The sequence below is a fragment of the Etheostoma cragini genome, chromosome 24, assembly GCF_013103735.1.
Source record: "Etheostoma cragini isolate CJK2018 chromosome 24, CSU_Ecrag_1.0, whole genome shotgun sequence".
Taxonomy (NCBI): domain Eukaryota; kingdom Metazoa; phylum Chordata; class Actinopteri; order Perciformes; family Percidae; genus Etheostoma; species Etheostoma cragini.
Window position 1 is genome coordinate 11,796,780 of NC_048430.1, and position 19,807 is coordinate 11,816,586.

Sequence of the window (19,807 nt, forward strand, 5' to 3'; positions counted from 1 at the left end):
CCCCCCCCCCCCCCATTGAAGATCTCTGTTCAGTCTTGCTTGGATTGTGACTACTCCGTCTTTGTCCTCCATCTGAAGCATTTGTTCTGTTTCTTTTGCAAACCGTCCTGCTGTCTAACGGGGACATGTCAGAGGAGCTCCGAGAAGGTGAGGAATACCTCCAATGTTTGTATTTTAAATTTTTTTTTTTATCTGACTGTGGAGTACTTTCAAAGTACAGAGGACCAATTACGTGATCAACGATCAATTTGTGGGTGAACTCACCTCCACATCTGTTCCACTCTGCTTCTCTTTAACCAGAGGAGGATGACTTCAGCAGCAACGTAGAAGGGATCTATTTAGGTAAGTCTTAAATCAGCAGTGGCATGTAACTACTCCAGTACTGTACATAAGTCCGAATGTTGAGGTAAATGTACTTTACTTGAGTCTTTTCCTTTTATGCCACTTTCTGCTTCTACTCCTCTACATCTCCGAGAGATATATACTACTTTTTTACTCCACTACATTCCTTTACCCTTTCTACAATGGGAGGAGACTTCTTTACTTTTAAGACTTCAACTAATTTTTCTGATGATACTTACATACGTTTACTTAAACATTTTCAATGCAGGACTTTTACTTGTAACAGTATTCCTACAATGTGAAATTAATACTTTTACTTACCTAAAGGATCTGAATACTTCCTTTCATTCACATATTATTGATCATTTCTCATTAACTTTTGATTTGGTCGCAGCGGGCTTCAGGCGCAGCATGCGTCTGTGTCGGCGGCGTTTTCACAGCACCATCCGAACGTCCTGCTGCACCCGCTGCCCCAGCAGCTGCTACGACGCCCTCAACTGCCCCTACGAGGAGGTGGTGCGCTACCAGCGCCACCCGGAGGACGCACACCGCCTCATCGCCCTCTTAGGTACAGTAATGCTGCTTTTAACCATGGCTGCACAACATACCATTATAAGGCTTAAGCGTGCGTGTGATTGGTTAAGTTGTACAGTGTAGAAGCTGTCAATTGGGGTGTTTTTTTCTTGTTATTTAAACTAGTAGGTATCCGCGGCAGCCATTTATGTCTGTACCATTACCATGGTAACGCATAAACTTCAGTATAAGCCGACTTTCGGCGAGTCGCTGAGGTAGAGAGGCAGAGAGCCAGCCGCTGAATGAGTCACTCTCCTTTCCTCTCCCTTACTCTCCTGTGTGATTGTAAACTTCCACTCTCGTTAAAAGATTTTATACAGACCGAGCAGCTGAAAGACTTCTCTCCTGTGTGAGTTCTCATGTGTCTCTTCAGGCGTGACTTGAAGCCAAATGTGTTGCCACACTCGGTTCAGCTGAATGGTTTCTTACATGTTGAATCATGTTTCAGAGAGTTTAAAGCTGGATCTCTGGTCTCCCTCCAATCAGCACTGTCATCAGTCTCAGGATCAGACGAGTCTCCAGTCTGGTCTTCAGTCTCTGGCTGTAAACGTGAATGTGAGCTCCTGGCCGGTTCTGGTCCTCCACAGTCCTCTCCATCAGCTTCTCTTTCCCTCGGACCAACACATTTATGGGTTTTGACGCCAGAACGCCGGGTGAATCTCATGTTACAAACACGGCAGCTAAATCGTTTCTCTCCTGTGTGGACGGTCATGTGTGACTGTAAATTTCCACTTTGTGTAAAAGATTTCATACAGACTGAGCAGCTGAAAGGCTTCTCTGCTGTGTGAGTTCTCATGTGTTTCTTCAGGTGTGCCTTGATGCCAAATCTCTTGCCACACTCAGAGCAGCTAAAAGGCTTCTCTCCTGTGTGAGTTCTCATGTGTCTCTTCAGGCTCGACTTGAAGCCAAATGTGTTGCCACACTCAGAGCAGCTGAATGGTTTCTTACGTCCTGAATCATGTTTCAGAGAGTTTAAAGCTGACTGAGGATCGCTGGTCTTCCTCCAATCAGCACTGTCATCAGTCTCAGGATCAGACGAGTCTTCTGTCAGGTCTTCAGTCTCTGGTTGTAAATGTGGATGTGAGCTTCTTGCCGGTTCTGGTCCTCCACAGTCCTCTCCATCAGCTTCTCTTTCCATGTGTTGAGTTTGTCTTTGATGAAGCTGTGAGGACTGAGCTTCCTCTTCATCATCTTCACGCTTCACAGGGACAGGAGTGAACGGGAACTTGGTGATATCAGCCTCCTCCAGCCCTTGAAGCTGCTCACCCTCCTGACCGCAGCACAGTTCCTCTTTAATGTGTGGGGGGGGCTCTTGCTCCTGCTGGTCCACACTGAAGCTACACTTCTGTTGCTCGGGGGGAACCTCTTCTTTAACCACCGACAGCTGCTCAACATCTGCAGGAGAAACATACAGAGAAATGTTGTGGAACTGTATCGTATAACCTGGATTGTGACCGTTATAAAGAAATACTGGTTGTTCAGTCAGTTACATCTACACTACCAGCCTTTCTCTTCAGCCTTGGAAAACTGTTGAAAGGCTGTTGGCTGACATATTATGGCCCTCCTGTGTGCGATATGTCATCAGGCTAAAACAGATTTTATTCTTATCCAAAACTCTCTGGCAGAGAGACCAGAGAAGAGACACTAACATTATATCCGTGTCAACACAAATAATTTGCGGATTGTTCTTCCCAAATTTTACAAGAATGTGTACATTAAAACGAGGAATAACAAAATACTGGACCAGGTGTATACAAATGTTCCCAGAGCCTATAAAAATCCAGTGTTCGCCTCATCTTGGATCGCCTGAACATAAATCCCGGGTCCTGACACCAGCCTACAAGCCCATCATCGGCAGGGCCAAACCTCTGGTAAAAAGTGCAGATCTGGACTGCAGAAGTGCTCCCCAACCAGAAGCCCTGGTTTTAACAACAGGGTGAGGGAGCTGCTCAGGGCCTTAGACACAGCACTGAGATCAGGGGACAGGGAGGAGTACAGGAGGGCCAGGACCGACCTACACGGAGGCATCACATCTGCAAAGCGGAAATACAAACAACGCATTGAGGACAACTTCAATGGACACAACCCTGACTACAGGTACTGACTACAAACAGAGCAACATTAACCCCAGCTCAACTGACCCCTCTCCCCCAGACCAGCTTAACACTTTCTTTGCCTCCTTTGAAGACTCCAGCTATACCAAGGGACTGGACCCGCATACGAGCACCACCCCTCCAGAGAGCGATTCCTTTGTTTGGCTCTTGGACCCCTGGTCTTATCCACAAAGGGTGGGGTCTCTAGACCACAGTGATGTGTCTATGTGCTTATTCTTTGTCATTCAGTCGGAATGTTACTGAGAGTTTATGACCCTCAGTTCGGGACAAAGCAAAAGAGCAGTTGGCTGTAAAAGAGGGACTGAAACAAAAGACAGGAAGTGTCTCTAACATCATCAATTCTGCTTCTGACACATTTGTAGATCTGGGTTATAACAAAATGTATATTATATTATAAAAACGGAAGCATTGCAAAACAACTTAATGCAACAAACAACAAACTTAATGCATGACCAACATGTCTTCATTTATGTTGAAATAGTGCTTTTGCCTTTTAGCTTAAATGTATAATGCAAATCACAAATCAAATTGCATGAGCAAAGGAAGTTACAATGAAAGATAAATTGTGTCTGGAGCTGCAAAGTGTGCAGCCTATGTCCGCACACGGACACTGAAACTCAGATATGGTGTTCCTGTTTTGCAAGGTCTTAGCCATACATAGTAAAGAAGAGGTAAGGATAGAAACATACATCATTACTCAAATGAAAACACATGCGAACTCTATTTGAACTTCACTCCACACAAGCTAGCAGAAACCATGGAAACCTATTGTGGTCCAACCTCAAAATACAATTACGAACCTGAAAATGAGCAGAATATGGGCACTTTAAAAAAGGCAAATACAGGCTACTCTTTTTGCACTTGCTTTGTTTACTTTAAGTTTTTATATTCCTCCTTAATGTGACTTTATTTTGTTGTTGGGTTGATCGCCTACATCTGGCTTCAGGTTGCACAACAAATTAATTTTACTTTAACAGTGTAGTGTTAAATAAGTTTAATAAAGAGATTTGAACTTTAGTGAAATTTGTTTTGTGTAAATTGTTAATAATTGAGCGATGGGAAAATAATCGATTATTGAAAAATTGATCGTTAGATTAATTGTTTAATAATAATCATTTGGGACAGCCCAAATTGTAAGATATATGATGCTTTTGATAACCGAATGCGAAGTAGGCAAACTGTTGCTAAAAAGAAATGTTACGGGTAATCTAGGTTTTAGATAATATCCTCAAAATCCCCAACACTAAACCCACCAGACTCCATGTAAATAATCACTACTTCTAGCGAGTATAGAGCCAGCATATTTCCACATGTAAATGTATAAATTGACTGTTTATAATCAACCAAACCAGACTGATGATTCTTGGAACAGTGTAAAGACGAACCTAAACGAAATTTTAGTTTAGATTTTTCGTTTTTTGTCCACTTTGTGTGTGTTTTACGATGATTAAATCCCGGTTTATTTACATGGAGTCTGGTGGTTTTGGTGACGGTCCGTTAATAACCTAGATTCAAACAGAGCTTCTGAACAAATGCGTATGTACACACGTCCTATCGTCACTGAGAAGATCTACTGAATGTTTAACGAACAAACCTGCTTTGTGTAACGGAGGCTGAGGGTTGAAAACCGTGTCCAGTAGTTCCCGGTGTCGCATGTTCTCCTCTTTTGAACGACAAAGTTCCTCCTTGTACTCTGCTATCGTTCTTTCAAACAGCCCAAATATCTCTTCAGCAGCCGCAGTTAGTCGCAGCTCCACCAACGCTCTCAGCATCTGGACTTCACACATTTTACCTCTTTCTCAGCACAACTCTGCTAAGTGCTAATGCACTTTTTTGCTAGACGCCTGTTACTGCCCAATGTGAGGCGGGTGCCGATTTGAGTCGCGCATGCTCAGATGTAAACGGTTTACAGCATAACGTGTCATACCCGAGGAGAGTCGAGTCAGACCGGCTCTGGCCGACTGCAGATGTGAGTTGCGCGTACTCAGATTTAAACGGTTTACGACATAAAGTCATACTAAAATTTGCTAAATACAAGAAATAATACACTTTTCTCATTAGAAACAATAACAGAAGATTGGAATCGTTTCAAAAACGTTTTAGCTATCTATGACTGTTTGATTGCTAACGTTAGCTCAAACCGCCATTCAACTGAAAACCTTGTTGTGTTTGATGCTAACTTGTAGCCAGCAGTGAACCAACTTCGTTAGCGTTAAGTAGGTTCATGTTTACTGTGTCAACATTACAGAATTCTCTTGTTAGCATCTTGTGTGATACTTGTCGCAAAGGGACGCATGCGCAACTCAAATCTGCACTCGGGGAGTGACATAAGCCTCCACCGGAAAGCTAATGTTAGTTTAGCTTACAGCTAATTAGGATGACCACTAGCTAAGACAGCATGTAAAAGACCCTCAAAACTGAAAATAACCGAAAAAATATAAAATAGCAGTTACGTCAGTTGTACTTAACTTGTGCTCATTTAAAATACAATCACTAAATACTTGTCTTGATCATTACTGTAAAGTCCCAATTTAGCTGTTTAGTGTGAGTAACGTTATTTTAGACTGAATAAACTAAACTAAATATCATCAACCCATTGTTGAAAGAAAATGTATCTTTTTGAATAAAACATTTATTGTTACAGATATAAAAATCTGTGGGGACTAAAATTATCTTTGAAGGTTGAAGGCCAGGCCAATTTGTTTATGAAAAGAAGCAGAAGTAGTACCCTGAAATCAAGGGTTGTGTAAGAGTCAGGCTTACGTGCCTAGCCTCACATTGTCTTTCTTTTTCTTTCTTTCTTTTTCTTTAAGACATCTAACAACAATCGCCATGTTGTTGTGTACCAATTTAAAATGGCCACACCAAACAGTTCAATTTCAATGGCCTTTCCATGCATTTTATTTCTTTGGGGTGTTGTGGAAGTTTCTGTTCAGCGAGGGAGGAGTTTGTGTAATGAAGAAGAGACCTTGTTGAAACAAAAATAAAGACAGGCTGAAGACTGGATTAAAAGTTTAGATATTCGGTGAAAGAGTTTAATTATTTTCTCGAGAGAACAATCAAACAAAATGACGAGAATGGCAGTTCACAAGGCAACAGAGTAACAAGGTGACACCACACATTCTGGTGCCCCTGTAACATCGGACCACTCCTTATATTCTCTCCTGCCCCAACAGAAACACAAAACCCCTATCATGTCTGGAAAACCACTTTGAACCTAAACAAAACACTTGATCTCATTTCTTCAGACTCCCTGGTGCCAGTTGCTGTCCCTGTACATCTGGTTAACGCGTCAGATGGCTGTCGCCGTCATTCTACCTTAGGAGTGCAGAGACTAATCTTTTAAAGATTAGTTCCGCACATTTCTTTGAGGACACCGTTTTTCTCCATCTACGCCTCTACTCGCTTTAAAGATAATCACCATCACTCTCTCACTCGCCATGTCTTCTTTTCTCAGGTCCGTCCAGTGTGGGCGTCAATAAACTTAGGAGGCGCTTAATTGAAATGAACCCCAACATCTTCCAGGGACCTGTACCTCGTAAGTACACATCGCAGTCCAGCAGAGTTTCTACTTAGTGCTTATAAAGCTGCCAGTAAGAAATAAGACATTTATAATCACTCTAGAATAAACCTTCATAAAATCTAATTAATGATATGAATTTATTCACTCATGTCTTATGAGTCTTATTAGTGTCTTATTAACTACTTGTTACAGCTTACTACAAGCACCTTACAATAAAGTGTAACCCAATTATTACACAGTTTTCTGATAGTAATTTCTATTTTGAATAATTTACTTTTTTTTTAATTAATTGCTAATATTAGTCAAGGTGCTAAGGCGTACGACGGTAAATTCTTAATGTTGTTTAGATATGCCAAATTCAAATTATATAAGTCATTATTGGTCAAACTATATATTTTTATTATTTCTTAAACTGTTAGTTGTTGGGATTTGACCCTAGCTCACCCAGTAAGAGAAAAATAAAAATAAAAAAATAACGACATAACATGTTTTATGATAAAAAGCAGTAAACCATTTGACTGAAAGAGACAATAATATTGTTTATCGCAGTGATATCGGAGACGATTAATTGTACAGCAATAATTTAGGATTGTGGGAGCTCTATAAATGACCCATATTTCAGCGTTTTTTGCCTTTGATTGGGTGATCAGTTTGTACGTTGATCCCAAAGAGAAACAATAACCCCATATTCATATTTGTTCTTATCAAACAGACACCACGAGACCACCAAAAGCATACGAGGAGTCTGGCCGGGAATATCACTTCACCAGCCGAGAAGTCTTCGACAACATGGCGTATAACAACAGGTACTGTGGGGGAAGTTCGTGGTACGGCGAGGGAGGAATTTATCTGGAAGTGAGACGCTGTTGAAACAGAATGAAGACCAGCTGCAAACTGAATCAGAGTTTAGTCTTTGGTGAAAGTTTAATTGTCAAGAACAAGAACAGCTCTCACAATGCACACATCAGCTACAGAGTAACAAGAGTTCTGTGTGAATACAATCATTAATACACTTCTTTATATCCCATCCCCCGGTTTGGAAAACAGTTTAATCTTAAACACAACAACCAATGGATCCCAGGCAGACAGTTGGATCTATTACGTCTTTCTGAATCTGTCCTACGTGTGTCACCTTTCTTCACCAGTCATTCTACCTTAGCTGAAAAAGAACATCTCGTCTCTTTGGACAGGCCAGGGTCTCAACCTGGGACCTGCTATGATAAACACCGCTCTAGACAAGTGTTTCTGTCAGACTCGATGCCCTTATCCTTCAAGGAATATATCCATCTTTGGATGTTTTTTTTCAGTAGTTTGAAATAAGAAAAAAAGGCCCAAAACTCAAAATTGAAAAATGATGATTACGCCTGTAGTGTCTCCTAATTGATACCAATTTCTATCAAAAGTGTGAAATTTACACCCACAGAAATTATAATAAGCTGTGACTGTGTGTATCCCAACTCATACAACTGTCAAGATATATCCACTATATCTAAGCATCAAGTTGTAGTCATTTACTGTTTGTGTGAGTAAAAAAACAATAATGTCCCGCAGGTTTTTGGAGTACGGGGAGTACAAAGGGAATCTGTACGGCACAAGCATCGCGTCCGTGAGGGAGGTTTTAAACAGCGGGAAGATCTGCGTCATCGACATCGAGCCCAACGTAAGAACCACAGTGATGTCCAGCGGTGGGACGTCACTGAGTACATTTACTCCATTTACTCCAGTACTCTACTTCAGTCCAAATGTTGAGTTACAGTATAACGGCCTACAGACTTTTACTTAAGTTACATTTTCAATGCAGGACTTTAACTTGTAACAGATCATTCTTTACAGTGTGGTATTAGTACTTTCACTTTCACAGTAAATCCATTTACTCAGTGTTGTTATTACTGTCAGTCCTCACTGGGGCAGCAGAAAATATGCACTGTGGCTTTAGTAGACACATAACGGTACAGATAGTATAAGAGAAGTAGAGAAGAATATGTGTCACCATATGGGAATTAATAAAACGTAGTGATGTAGTCTACCTGATACGCAGGTATAAGCAGTATACCTACTAGGAAAGCGCCAGGATTTCCATATACCCGCTTTAAAAAGCCTAATGGTACGCAACAACACACTTTAATTATGTTTTTATATAAATTGAATTGTCATCTGTTAGTTTCTTCTTCAAATAGGCTAAATAAAGGTTATTACGCTGTAAATTGGTGCATAAAAATGTATCCGAATACGGGAAACGAAGTCATTGATGCTCAAAACTTCCTATATACAGTACATATTATACAGTACAGTGTACCCACTACAATACATTTCACTACAAGAGTGATAAAACGATACACAACAAGAAGTTTTGATTGGAGTGTTTCCATCTCTGGGTTTAGTCCATCCAGGCGGTGCGGAGCCACGAGCTGCGGGCCTACGTCATCTACGTGAAGCCGCCGGCGCCGGAGCGCCTCAAGGAGACCCGGCGGGACTCGTACATCATCACCAACTACTACGTCGACCGGCCGTTCAAAGTAAACATCTCCAGTAGTCTGAAAGAAGACATGTTATGGAAGCAAAACAGCCCAAAACTAAAAATTCAAACATGAGGGATTTGCCTCTGTCTCCCGTGACGTGCCCCTTTTTCATTTTTTTATTACTTTCATCTGTTTTAACCCTTGTGTTGTTTTTCCCTCAACCATGAAAAACACTCATTTTTTGTTTTGTTGCTTTAAAAAAATATATAAAATATATTGTGGCTCTATACATATACAAAGGCATTATATTTGTTACTGCAGAAAATATAATAGCCATTCTTCTTGACAAATGATATTGTAAGCCATTAGCTCCGTGAGGTTTCAACATTAGATATAAAACCTTTTTTAATATCTACTGTATGGTTGCAACTCACTGCTCTCTTTAAGCCTGGTTTTACTTTGTATACTAAATAAATAATCTGATCATAAAACAATACCCAAACAAAGACAGTAATGGGGTGTCTGGGTAGCTCACCTGGTAGAATGAGAGCCCCATGTACAGAGGCTAAAATACCAACAATGTAATCCTAAAAGATAACTTCTGTCTCTGTGTCTTAAAGGTAGAATAATGACTTTAAGCTGAATAATCACTTCTGGCGTTGGTTTCCTCCGACAGGACGAAGACTTCCAGGAGATGGAAGAAGCCGCCCGCAAAATGGAGTCCAACTTCTGTCAGTTCTTCGACCATGTGATCGTCAACGACGACCGACAGGATTCCTGTGTCCAGCTGCTGGCAGCAGCCAGGAAGGCGCAGGACGAGCCGCAGTGGGTCCCCGCCAGCTGGATACGCCCCCCCGCTGAGTCCTAAGGCCAGGAAGAATGGGACCCAGTATTATCATGGCAGCAGCTCCTTTTTCTTTTTATTTGACAGATCCCTCGCTGTAAATCTTAACATAAGAAATGAGTGTTCATGCTCCAGGGAGGTAGGGCAGAGAGAGAAATAGGACTGTACTTCAGTCCAAACGATGAGGTACTTGTACATTAATTGAGTCTTTTCACACCACTTTCTACTTCTACTCTGCTACATCTCAGAGACAAATATTCTTCTTTTTACTCTACTACATTCATCTGACAGCTTTAGTTACTTTACACATTAGGATTTCTGCACACAAAACACATGTAGTTTGGAAAATGTGATGTTTTATTATAAAGTAACCTAGCAACAATATAACGGCCTACCGGTCCAGCTGAGATGATGAGACCATTAAACACACAGCTGGTTGGATCCTTTTTTATGCTTTTTGTTTTCTCATTTTTTTCCGAATTGGCTACTTTTACTTATGATACTTTAACTACATTTTTCAGATGATACTTACAGACGTTTACTTAAGTAGCAGGACTTTTACTTGTCACAAAGTATTTTTTACAGTGTGGTATTAGTACTTTTACATAAGTAAAGGATCTAAATACTTTTTCCACCTTCTTCCACCAGTGTTGATCTGGATATAAAGTCTCTAAAGATAAAGATAGAGCTGGAGCCCAAAGATGAAATCCTGGAATTGTTAACTTCTAGTTTAAACAACGTAAGTGCACCTCCTTCTGTACTTTTTTTGGAGCATAACAGATGACGGACTTCTTGCCCTTCTTCCCACATAGAAGAATGTGATATTTTTTCATTTGATGTTTACATACTAGAAAGTGAAGTGGTTTGGTTTTTCATTCTAAATATGTGTCATTTCTATTGTGGTTTGCTGTAGCCTAAAATGTGACCTTGCATGCAAAAAATGTATGGTACTAAACGATAATAACAACAACAGCTGTTTGGTACAAAAATTGCACTTTGTGTCCTTATTAAAACAATGTTATAATATGTGAAAGTAAAAGTAAAGCCGTGATATTCCAATGCTTGCACCTGTTTGTGACATTAATAAACCACTTCTAAAAGCAATTTATTGAGCCATTTATGTCAAGTATCATCCGTTTTGCTCGTTTTCTTAAACTCTCTATGGTTTTGCTTGCATTTGATGGAGCTTTTATCTTGAAGATACGGTCAAGGAAGTCTTGTGTGCTACGCGTAAATGCATCCGGGTAGACGCTCTCCACTTGCAGAACATAAACAATGAAATAATCATAAAAAGTAGCAGTTTATTTACGTTTTTACGGCTGTGGCCGTTAACATTTAATTGTCAACTAAAGATGATTTAACTGGATGTGAATTCAAAGGCACGTCTCAAGCAGAAATGGATACGGAAGGCTCAAAGGTAACGTATTTGTTTTCACAAATAACGCTAGCTAGCTAACTGCTAGCCTTAAAGTGGTAGCCTTTACAGTAACGGTAGCTAGCTAACTGCTAGCGTTAAAGTGGTAGCCTTTACAGTAACGGTAGCTAGCGTTAGCTAACTGCTAGCGTTAAAGTGGCAGCCTTTACAGTAACGTTAGCTAGCTCGCTAGTTAGTTAGTTAGCTAACGTTTTCGCGCTAGCATCTAGTGCTATTTTGACGACAATTGTGGTATTTCTAACTAGTACTTGTAAATATGACTTTATGTTTTTTCGTTATAGAAAATGCAACCCAGGGAGCTCCCGCCTCTACCACAGGTTAGTCCACTATTGTCATGTTTTGTCATTGTGTGCTTTACTGCTACTTAAAAAAAAAAATACAAGGCAGTAATTTTCCTGTCCTTACATTATAATGACATTACATAAGTAAATTTAAGAATTAAAGGTATTTAACATAAAATAAATACAAACAAATTAAATTGAAAGGTATTCTATATATAATCATATGTACACAGTTACTGGGACTATGTATACCCTGCTTATAGCTAAAAAACCAGCCACTCAAATTATAGTTATATGATACTGAGAAAAGCACGGAAAATAAACTAAACTGTAGAATAGATTGTTTTGCAGTTTATTAAACTAATTTCAGCACAATTTGAGTTTTAGAATCTCTGTTTTTCTCTGTTATAAGCAGTATTATTTAAAAAGTTTGGACATTTTAAAGCTCAGCAATTGATTGGTTAATTGAGAAGAGGTTTGTCCAAAAATTGAGTAGAAAGGAATGTTTTTGGAGAATTTAAAGCACTCGGTGAAGTCCATGAAAAGGCGCATAAGATGAATTGATGAAGACAGGCTGTCGATGAAAAACTCAGAATCACATCTTTTGTGAAACTTTATGGATTTGCACCAAATAGGCAAAAGAAAAAATTCAAAAACATAGAAGCTGGAAGATGACACCTCTGACTGAAACCATGCGTCACCAAAAGAAATACATATTTTTTAAATGCTAATTTTTCACCTAACAGAATCTTGAAAAGTAACACCAATGAACAGATATTTTAAAGCAAAATGCATATATCAGAACAATGTAAACATCCAGAATTTTAGAAACAAAACACATGAAATCAAATATATAGTAAAATAAATAGGGATAAATGAAAGAAGATAACAGAATCAAACAGGTGTTAACCTATAATCTCCCTACTGATAAGAGCTTTTCTTGGTTTCTTTTTTTAAACTTGAAATATTTCCCATTCGGATTAAGTGCGTACGTGTGTGTGTGTGTGTGTGTGTGTGTGTGTGTGTCTGTTTGTGTAAAAAAACAGCTCGATGGTGCACCTAATAAACCTTAAAGTGGCTGGACCCTGAACTGTAGGTGTTTATATCAACCAAGCATCTTTGGAAAAATGAAACCAGATTCCACAGATGGACACATTCCTCTCACGTACAGGGAGTTGAAAAAAGTGTTGCGTGGTCTGACCTGTGCCCTGAGTAATCCCCAGTCCTGGTGGATGTAATACCGATTTAGTGGGGGGTTTAACCGGGTCAGCCAGGTTGTTACATAGCTGCTTTCCACTCTGACTTGATTCTTGTGTGGAATGGCAGGAAAGACGACGGTAAGGTCTCTTCATCTCGACTTGTCTTTTCTGTCTGGAAGCGTTCTAACGGGGACCCACAGAGTTTGGATCTGGGATCCTCGGGTCACAGGAGAGCTCATTTTGTTAATGTGTTTACGCTGCCTTTGATTGGACGGTCTCAATCCAATTTAACTGACTGCTAAGTGTCAGCTTTGTTATGCTCGTGGAGAAATGATAGATCAAATACAAGGAGAAATACTAGTACAAAAAGCTCCTTAAGCAAAAGTTATAAGTCAGGTATCTCTTTTAAAACGTATTCGTAGCAAATGTTTCTTTTTAACATTGGGTAGGGCTGCACGATATGAGGAAATTATGTCATGTGATTATTTTGACTGATATTGCAATATGATTCACTATATTGGCGGGAATGATCATTTTTGTATCATTATTCTCATTTTCATTGACAAATATTTAAATCTAAAAAGTGAAATTCATACGTTTTTAAAATATATTGTATATAAATAGTATCTATTTACATTTATTATACCGATTTAATTAGATCAAAGACACTTGGATTTGTTGACGGATACAAAACAACGTTCAAGGGCTTTTTTTTTTATTCACTTTTCTTTTTTACCCCCTAACAGTGTCGCAAAGTACAGTACTTCAAACGAAACATGCTAAATTAAAAGTTTAGTCACAGATTTGAAAAACTGCTTAAAAAAAAAAAATAACAAAAAAAAAACTCAATTTCAGTAGCGTGAGTAAATCCTCACTTTCCACCTGCAAAGTTTTAAATTCAACTGGCTGAAAGCCTGTTAAATCACAGAAGGAATAATTTTTTTTTTTTTAATTGTTTAAAAAAAAATCACTTTTTTCCACTACGTACATTTACATTTTTTTTTTTTCAAAATTATTTCGGAAATGTACCAAACTTGACCCGTGCTTCTCGTTTGTCTCCAGAAGCGTGGACAGCGATCCCTTCCCACAATGCCAAGGTAGGTAAATGTGTATATGTACATAAATCTCTATCTACAGTACGTATGCTGTACAAGTCCAACCAAAACTTCTTCTCTCTTTTTGTCGGACATGTTGAAAACCTGAAGTCCAGACCCAGCTGGTGAGTGTGGATTTACAACACATGGAACAAAATGTGATGCATACGTCTCATATTTTTTAACTGAAGCTCTTGATTTGAGTGATGTGTTTATGACTCATGTGCAGGAGAAGTACCGGCGCCAAAACACAAGAAGAAGAAGTCGAGAAAGGAGACGAATGGAGACGATGATATTGACGGTACGTAACACATTAACACATTTTTGCATCTGTGCAGCATCTACAATGGCCGTGTTGCAGGGATTTGTTTTTCAGACCTTAAAGGGTCATTTCGCAGACTTAAACTGACAGTCAACCCCACTTTCTTTTATTTGTGTGGATTCCATTTGGAGAAAAAAAACCCTTCAGTCTCCTAATTCAAAAAGCCCAGAAAATACATTTTAATGGAGCGTTTTAATGTAAAAAGCCAAACGTCTTTTCATTCCTTCCTGTTTAGATCACGGGATGAAAATGGGAGGCCTGGACAGCCGCAGGGAATCCGAGTTTGGAGAGCAACTTTCCCCTGAACCCACGACGGACGCTCCGCCTCAGAGGAGGAAGAGGAAAAAGAAAACTACCCCTATAGGTGAAGACTAAGAGTTGGCCTAGAAACGCTGCTTTTTTGCATTTTATTTCGATACGATAAGACTTTATTTTCTTCCACACTGAGATTCATTCTGCGCTCCCCAACAGCTGAATGCTTATTTAAAATATGTCATACCTAATTCATTATACTGAATGACTATCACTATATGTTATCACTTTAATGAATGGATGGATTCCAAGGCTGCTGTAGCGGACCATTCTTTATAAATAAGGGGTTACAGACGTGTATCTTTCTGGTTTCAGAACTTGACGATGACCAAGCCGACCTGGTGAACGGAGATGCAGCCGATCAAACCACGGATGGAGAAGAAGTGGTCAAAAGAACCAAGAAGAAAAGGTAAAAGATAAATAGTAGTAGTAGTAGTGGTAAAGTTAGACAAAAAGGTTTCCGTCATATGGGCTATCCTGTTAGTCATGCTGTAATTTTATAAACACCTGGTTGTGAGTTAGAGCTGGGAATATGAGATATCTTATCAATATCGTCGAGATATGAGACTATATATCGTCTTAGATTTTAGATATCGTAATATGGCATAAGTGATGTTTTTTCCTGGTTTTAAAGGCTGCATCATTTCCTGATCTTACCAGACTGTTATAACTGTTCTATTATTGGCATTTACCCACTTACACATTATATCCACATTACTGATGGTAATGTATCAAAAATCTCGTTGTGTAAACATTCGCTGAAAGCACCAATAGTCAAGACTACAATATCGTTGCGCTATAGATATCGAGGTATTTGGTCTGAAATATCATGATATTTGATTTTCTCCTATATCGCCCAGCCCTATTGCGAGTTACTTATCTTATTTTATTTTTTTGCATGTGTCCGGCTGCAAATACTTTGGTAAAATGATACCAAACCAAAGGAAACATGACAAAATACATTGACATTGACTTTTGCGTCGTGATAAATTACAGAATCATAAAAAAGAGCAAAAGAGTTGATTAAAGATAAAACGTTTGAAAAGAAATGACAGCAAGACGTATCATATGTGCTGCATTTTCCTCCATAACCTTAATTCTTGTTATTTCAGGAAGCCTAAAGTCGCTGACTCTCAGCTTCCCGATGAGTTGGACATAGAAGAGGACGATATTATCACCGACACCCCTTCCTCTATTTCCCAGCATGCCCTGTTCTCGGCCCCGCAGGGTCAGAGCCAGCCGGTGGGGAAAGTCTTCGTAGAGAGGAACAGTGAGTGACCAAAGGAAAAGACCTGGTGGAGTCCAGAGCTGTAGCAAGTCCCAAATGTTGCTTTATAACACCTGGTGTCAGAAATAATTGCTTTTAACTATATAATTGTCTCTTTCAGTCAAATGTACTACATTTATTAGGTTATATATCTCTGTCATGTGACCCAGATAGAAGTGCGAACCCCTCTTTATTATAACCAACTGTTTAAATATGAATAAATATCAATAATCAATTATATAATTACAATTTGGCACATCTAAACAACTTCATCAACTACCAGTCATACGCCTTAGCACCTTAGCTAATGTTAGCGGTTAGTTGCTGTTGGACAAAGAAACAATTTGACGATAATATCCTAATTCTTCCAGGCTTTGTTGAGGCTGTTAAATGGCTGATTTGGTCATTGTGGTGTGTTCCCGTGCAGAGCGGTTCCAGGCCGCCGAGCGCTCCGACTGGAGGAAGACCAGCGACCAGATGGATCACATGACTGACTTCCAGCCCACCGCGGCGCCCTGGACCACCAGAGACGTTTCTATGAATGTGCACAAAGGCTTCAGGTAACGGAAACGTGTCTTTTAACACGCCCCATAAATCCCAGCCCAACGGAGCCACATCAGACTCAGATTCAGTCCTAAATTAGACAGGTAGTAGGTAGTGTTATTAAAAAATGTCTTAACTGAAACTCGTGGAAACCTCGGGGTATCTCCCCGCCCTTAATATCTCTCCTCTGCTTTGTATGGTGTTAGGCTGTTTGGTCTATATTGTCACGGCTTCCTGGCGGGCTACGCCATATGGAACATCGTGGTGGTGTACATGTTAGCCGGGCAGCACCTCACCTCTCTGTCCAACCTGCTGGAGCAGTACCACGGCCTGGCGTACCCGTCCCAGTCTCTGCTCTACATGCTGCTGGCCATCAGCACGGTGGCCGCCTTCGACCGGTAGGGGCCATTAAAAAGAAAAAAGAAAAAAAAAAACTCCTTTCACGTCAAGTGAGGCTGCTTAAAGGCATGGTTTGGAGGAATTTAACCCTAGGGTCGGTTGCACAGTGACCTCTAGCCAAATGGTACCATTCCAAGCAGTATTACTGGGGTAATTTACGAGATACAGCCTTGGTTCCATTAGCGCCTGCAAAGGCCATTTGGCTAATAGCGCTGACTCGACCAATGTTCAAGCAAGGAAAAAAAAACTTTGGGGGGGGGGGGGTGTTTGGCTCAAGGTCATAGTACAAAGGAACCTAAAGTGAAATTACTCCAAACCATCGCTTTAACCCTTGTGTTGTCCTCCCATATCAAAATGAACACATTTTTTTAACATGTTTTGTAGCATTTTTTGATGTTTTCTGTGCGCTTCCCCCCCCCCTTTTGTTACCTTTGGGCAATTTGGTTAAAAGACACCCCAATTTCCAGATGTTGACACTTTGAAAACGGGTCAAGTTTGACCCGAGGACAACAGGAGGGTGAAGGACAAACTGTGTTTGTGTGTAAAAGTAGGAACAGGAATGCAACTCCTTTTTTTTGGATTCTCAGAGTGGACCTGGCCAAAGGCTCCTTGGCTCTGCAGGACTTCCTCAGACTGGACCGCGTGGCTCTCGCCTCCTTCTGTGAGTTCACACTAACATTTACATCACTGAAAGAGGAGAATAACAATCAACAGTCATTGGACCCTCTGAGGACGGAAGATGCGTTCCGAGCGATGTTTGACAACGCTCAGACTCAAAAAGAGATGTCATTTCAGACATTTATTTACTATTTTTATCATAAATAACCTAAAGACTTTGGTAAAGTCACAATTCGTCCAACCCCTCACAAGTTAAGGTTTATTTTCAAAAGAGATTTGATTGAATTTCAAAAAGCAAACGTCTACGTTTCAGCTTTAGTTCCGCATCATTTTTTGCTGCTGTCTTAAAAAAATGAAGACCTAAAATACCCCCCAAAAAAGACAAAAAAAAAAACACATTGCGGAAAACACTGAGATTTTCTTTGTTAGTCGAAAGAATGTAACGTCAATATCATTTCATGTGCTGCCTTTTATATTCAATTTCAGGTTCGGTAAATGAAAGTTGGAAAGGATTTGTTTTAAATTCAACAAGCTGTTGTGTTTTAGCACTGAAAGCAGGAGAACTGAGAACACTTTGACATCTGGTTATTTATCGCACGTTATATCGTTGTTCCCCCCCCCCCCCCCCCCCCCCCCCCCCCCCCCCCCCCCCCCCCCCCCCCCCATCGGGTTTCATCCAGTTTATTTCTCAGCGCTGGTCCTGTCTCTGAGCCAGCAAATGACCAGCGATCGCATCAACCTGTACCCAGCCCTCAACACAACGTTATGGTGAGCTCGCTGTACTCATTTCATTTTATTTATTCATTCATTTATTGATTAATGAGGACAGTGCACATTCATTAACATCTCTGTAAATGTGCCAGTGTTGTAGTCTTTTGGCCAGATGTTTGAGAACCTTCAGTTGACGGTCTGTTGTTCCCAGGTGTCAAGTCAGCAAAAAATACAATTTACGAAAGCACATTAAAAAAAAACACAAAAACCAGACAGCAGCAACACAGGACATGTTTCTGTCTTACTGTGACGCCTGGCTAGGAGGATACACGCAGCGGTGGAATGTAACTAAGTACATTTACTCCATTGCTGTACTTAAGCTCAAATGTTGAGGTACTTGTACTTTAATTGAGTCTTTTCATGCCACTTTGTACTTCTACTCCGCTACATTTCTGAGAAAAATACTCTACTTTTTACTCCACTACACTCATCTGACAGCTTTAGTTACATTACACATTAAGATACCTGCACACAAAACACATGTAGTTTATCAAATCTGAGGTTTTAATATAAAGTAAACTAGCAACAATATATAGGTTTCGATTTCAACCCTTTTTTGACGCTTTTAATGCTGCATTTGACACTTTTGAAGTTCTTTCTAATGCTCTTGGCCTTTTTTTGGGACATTCTTTTTCACACTATCAATGCTTTTCTTTGTTTACTGTTTCTAAAATGGGAGGACTTTTCTGCATTGAGTACTTTTAATATTTTAAGTACATTTTTCTGACGATACTTACAGATTTTTACTGAAGTAACATTTTCAAAGCAGGACTTTTACTTGTAACAGAGTAATGTTACAGTGTGGTATTAGTACTGTTACTGAAGTAAAAGATCTGAATTCTTCTACCACCACTGGATACATGGGACCCCCTGTTCTCCTCCAGGCCCCGGGGGTTAGAGCACCAGATCCTCCACCCGTGGGTGACCGTCAACCTGGTGGTGGCTCTGCTGGTGGGGCTGGCCTGGGCCTTCATCGCCACCCGGCCGGAAACAGACTACACTGCGGGTGAGAGAGAATGGGACGGTGAATTTGATTCCTTTTAAGGCACAGACCAAATTGAGTATTGAAAAATACCCAATTTTAATACCTTGAGCGTGATTTATGCTTCCGCGGAGCTCCGTGCGGAGCCGAATTAAGTGGCCTGAAGTTTCTACTTGTGCGTTGGCGTGTGTTTATCTCTTTAACACAAAAGCAGAATTCAGCCTTAAGGAGGAAATCCCATCAGCGTCAGTGATCCAATCAGCACGCAGCATGCTTCTACCAAGATCTAATAATGTTTGTGATTGGCTGTCTAAGACACGCACGAAAACCTCTACATTACACAGGGATACCCAGCCCTGCAAAATCCACTTTAAAATGATTTTTTCTAATGTTATTATATTGTCTTTCTTCTTCAGAGTATCTGGACGCCATGGTGATAGAACCTCCCAAACCAGAGGACAAATCTGAAATGACCGCCTGAGAATAAATGATCTGCACACCTGCTCCGACACACTGTACAGCTTTGACATGTTGCACATATTTTTGCACTGTATTTTCAACAGTGAACTCTGAATATGTAGATTGTTTTTGTATGTGGAAATATAGCTCACTATAAATATTTATCCAACAAATCCAACAAGGTGTCTTTATCACACACTAAAGAAATTGGATTTCAGTTTTACTACGGGCCACACAGCCCATCAAGGGCCAGACTGTTTAGTTTGTTGA

General features: G+C 40.2%; 3 protein-coding genes and 1 long non-coding RNA gene across 8 annotated transcripts in view; 2 read left to right on the forward strand and 2 right to left on the reverse strand.

The window, feature by feature from the left end:
- mpp4b (membrane protein, palmitoylated 4b (MAGUK p55 subfamily member 4)) overlaps nucleotides 1-9,996 on the forward strand; it is a 21,098-nt gene extending 11,102 nt beyond the window's left edge. The window contains exons 15-22 of the mRNA XM_034864855.1: nucleotides 133-147; nucleotides 301-342; nucleotides 737-910; nucleotides 6,487-6,567; nucleotides 7,265-7,358; nucleotides 8,104-8,212; nucleotides 8,934-9,068; nucleotides 9,688-9,996. Coding sequence (XP_034720746.1) covers nucleotides 133-147; nucleotides 301-342; nucleotides 737-910; nucleotides 6,487-6,567; nucleotides 7,265-7,358; nucleotides 8,104-8,212; nucleotides 8,934-9,068; nucleotides 9,688-9,879 — 842 coding nt within the window. The 3' untranslated portion in view covers nucleotides 9,880-9,996. The remainder of the gene's footprint in view (nucleotides 1-132; nucleotides 148-300; nucleotides 343-736; nucleotides 911-6,486; nucleotides 6,568-7,264; nucleotides 7,359-8,103; nucleotides 8,213-8,933; nucleotides 9,069-9,687) is intronic.
- LOC117939559 lies at nucleotides 54-18,839 on the reverse strand. The gene is made up of 4 exons (XR_004655609.1): nucleotides 18,830-18,839; nucleotides 7,516-7,520; nucleotides 208-508; nucleotides 54-158 (listed from the first exon to the last, which is right to left on the reverse strand). It is a non-coding gene; the product is annotated as an uncharacterized LOC117939559 (long non-coding RNA).
- On the reverse strand, nucleotides 1,301-4,898 carry LOC117939511 (zinc finger protein 771-like). The gene is made up of 2 exons (XM_034864930.1): nucleotides 4,624-4,898; nucleotides 1,301-2,310 (listed from the first exon to the last, which is right to left on the reverse strand). Exons 1-2 carry the CDS (start codon nucleotides 4,814-4,816, stop codon nucleotides 1,325-1,327), a joined length of 1,179 nt encoding a protein of 392 aa, XP_034720821.1. The 5' UTR covers nucleotides 4,817-4,898; the 3' UTR covers nucleotides 1,301-1,324.
- Nucleotides 11,054-19,738, forward strand: LOC117939509 (transmembrane protein 237A-like). Of its 5 annotated transcripts, none has more exons than XM_034864924.1 (14): nucleotides 11,054-11,272; nucleotides 11,572-11,607; nucleotides 13,833-13,867; nucleotides 13,976-13,989; nucleotides 14,094-14,165; nucleotides 14,422-14,550; nucleotides 14,814-14,907; nucleotides 15,611-15,768; nucleotides 16,193-16,325; nucleotides 16,515-16,706; nucleotides 17,295-17,368; nucleotides 18,006-18,093; nucleotides 18,981-19,102; nucleotides 19,495-19,738. In XM_034864924.1, exons 1-14 carry the CDS (start codon nucleotides 11,252-11,254, stop codon nucleotides 19,557-19,559), a joined length of 1,233 nt encoding a protein of 410 aa, XP_034720815.1. In that variant the 5' UTR covers nucleotides 11,054-11,251; the 3' UTR covers nucleotides 19,560-19,738. The 5 variants fall into 5 exon arrangements, with proteins under 5 accessions (XP_034720815.1, XP_034720816.1, XP_034720819.1 ...); XM_034864925.1 differs by having other exon boundaries at nucleotides 13,836-13,867; nucleotides 19,495-19,559; XM_034864926.1 differs by lacking the exons at nucleotides 11,054-11,272; nucleotides 11,572-11,607 and adding an exon at nucleotides 12,821-12,908 and having other exon boundaries at nucleotides 13,836-13,867; nucleotides 19,495-19,737.
- The last annotated feature ends 69 nt before the right edge of the window (nucleotides 19,739-19,807 follow it).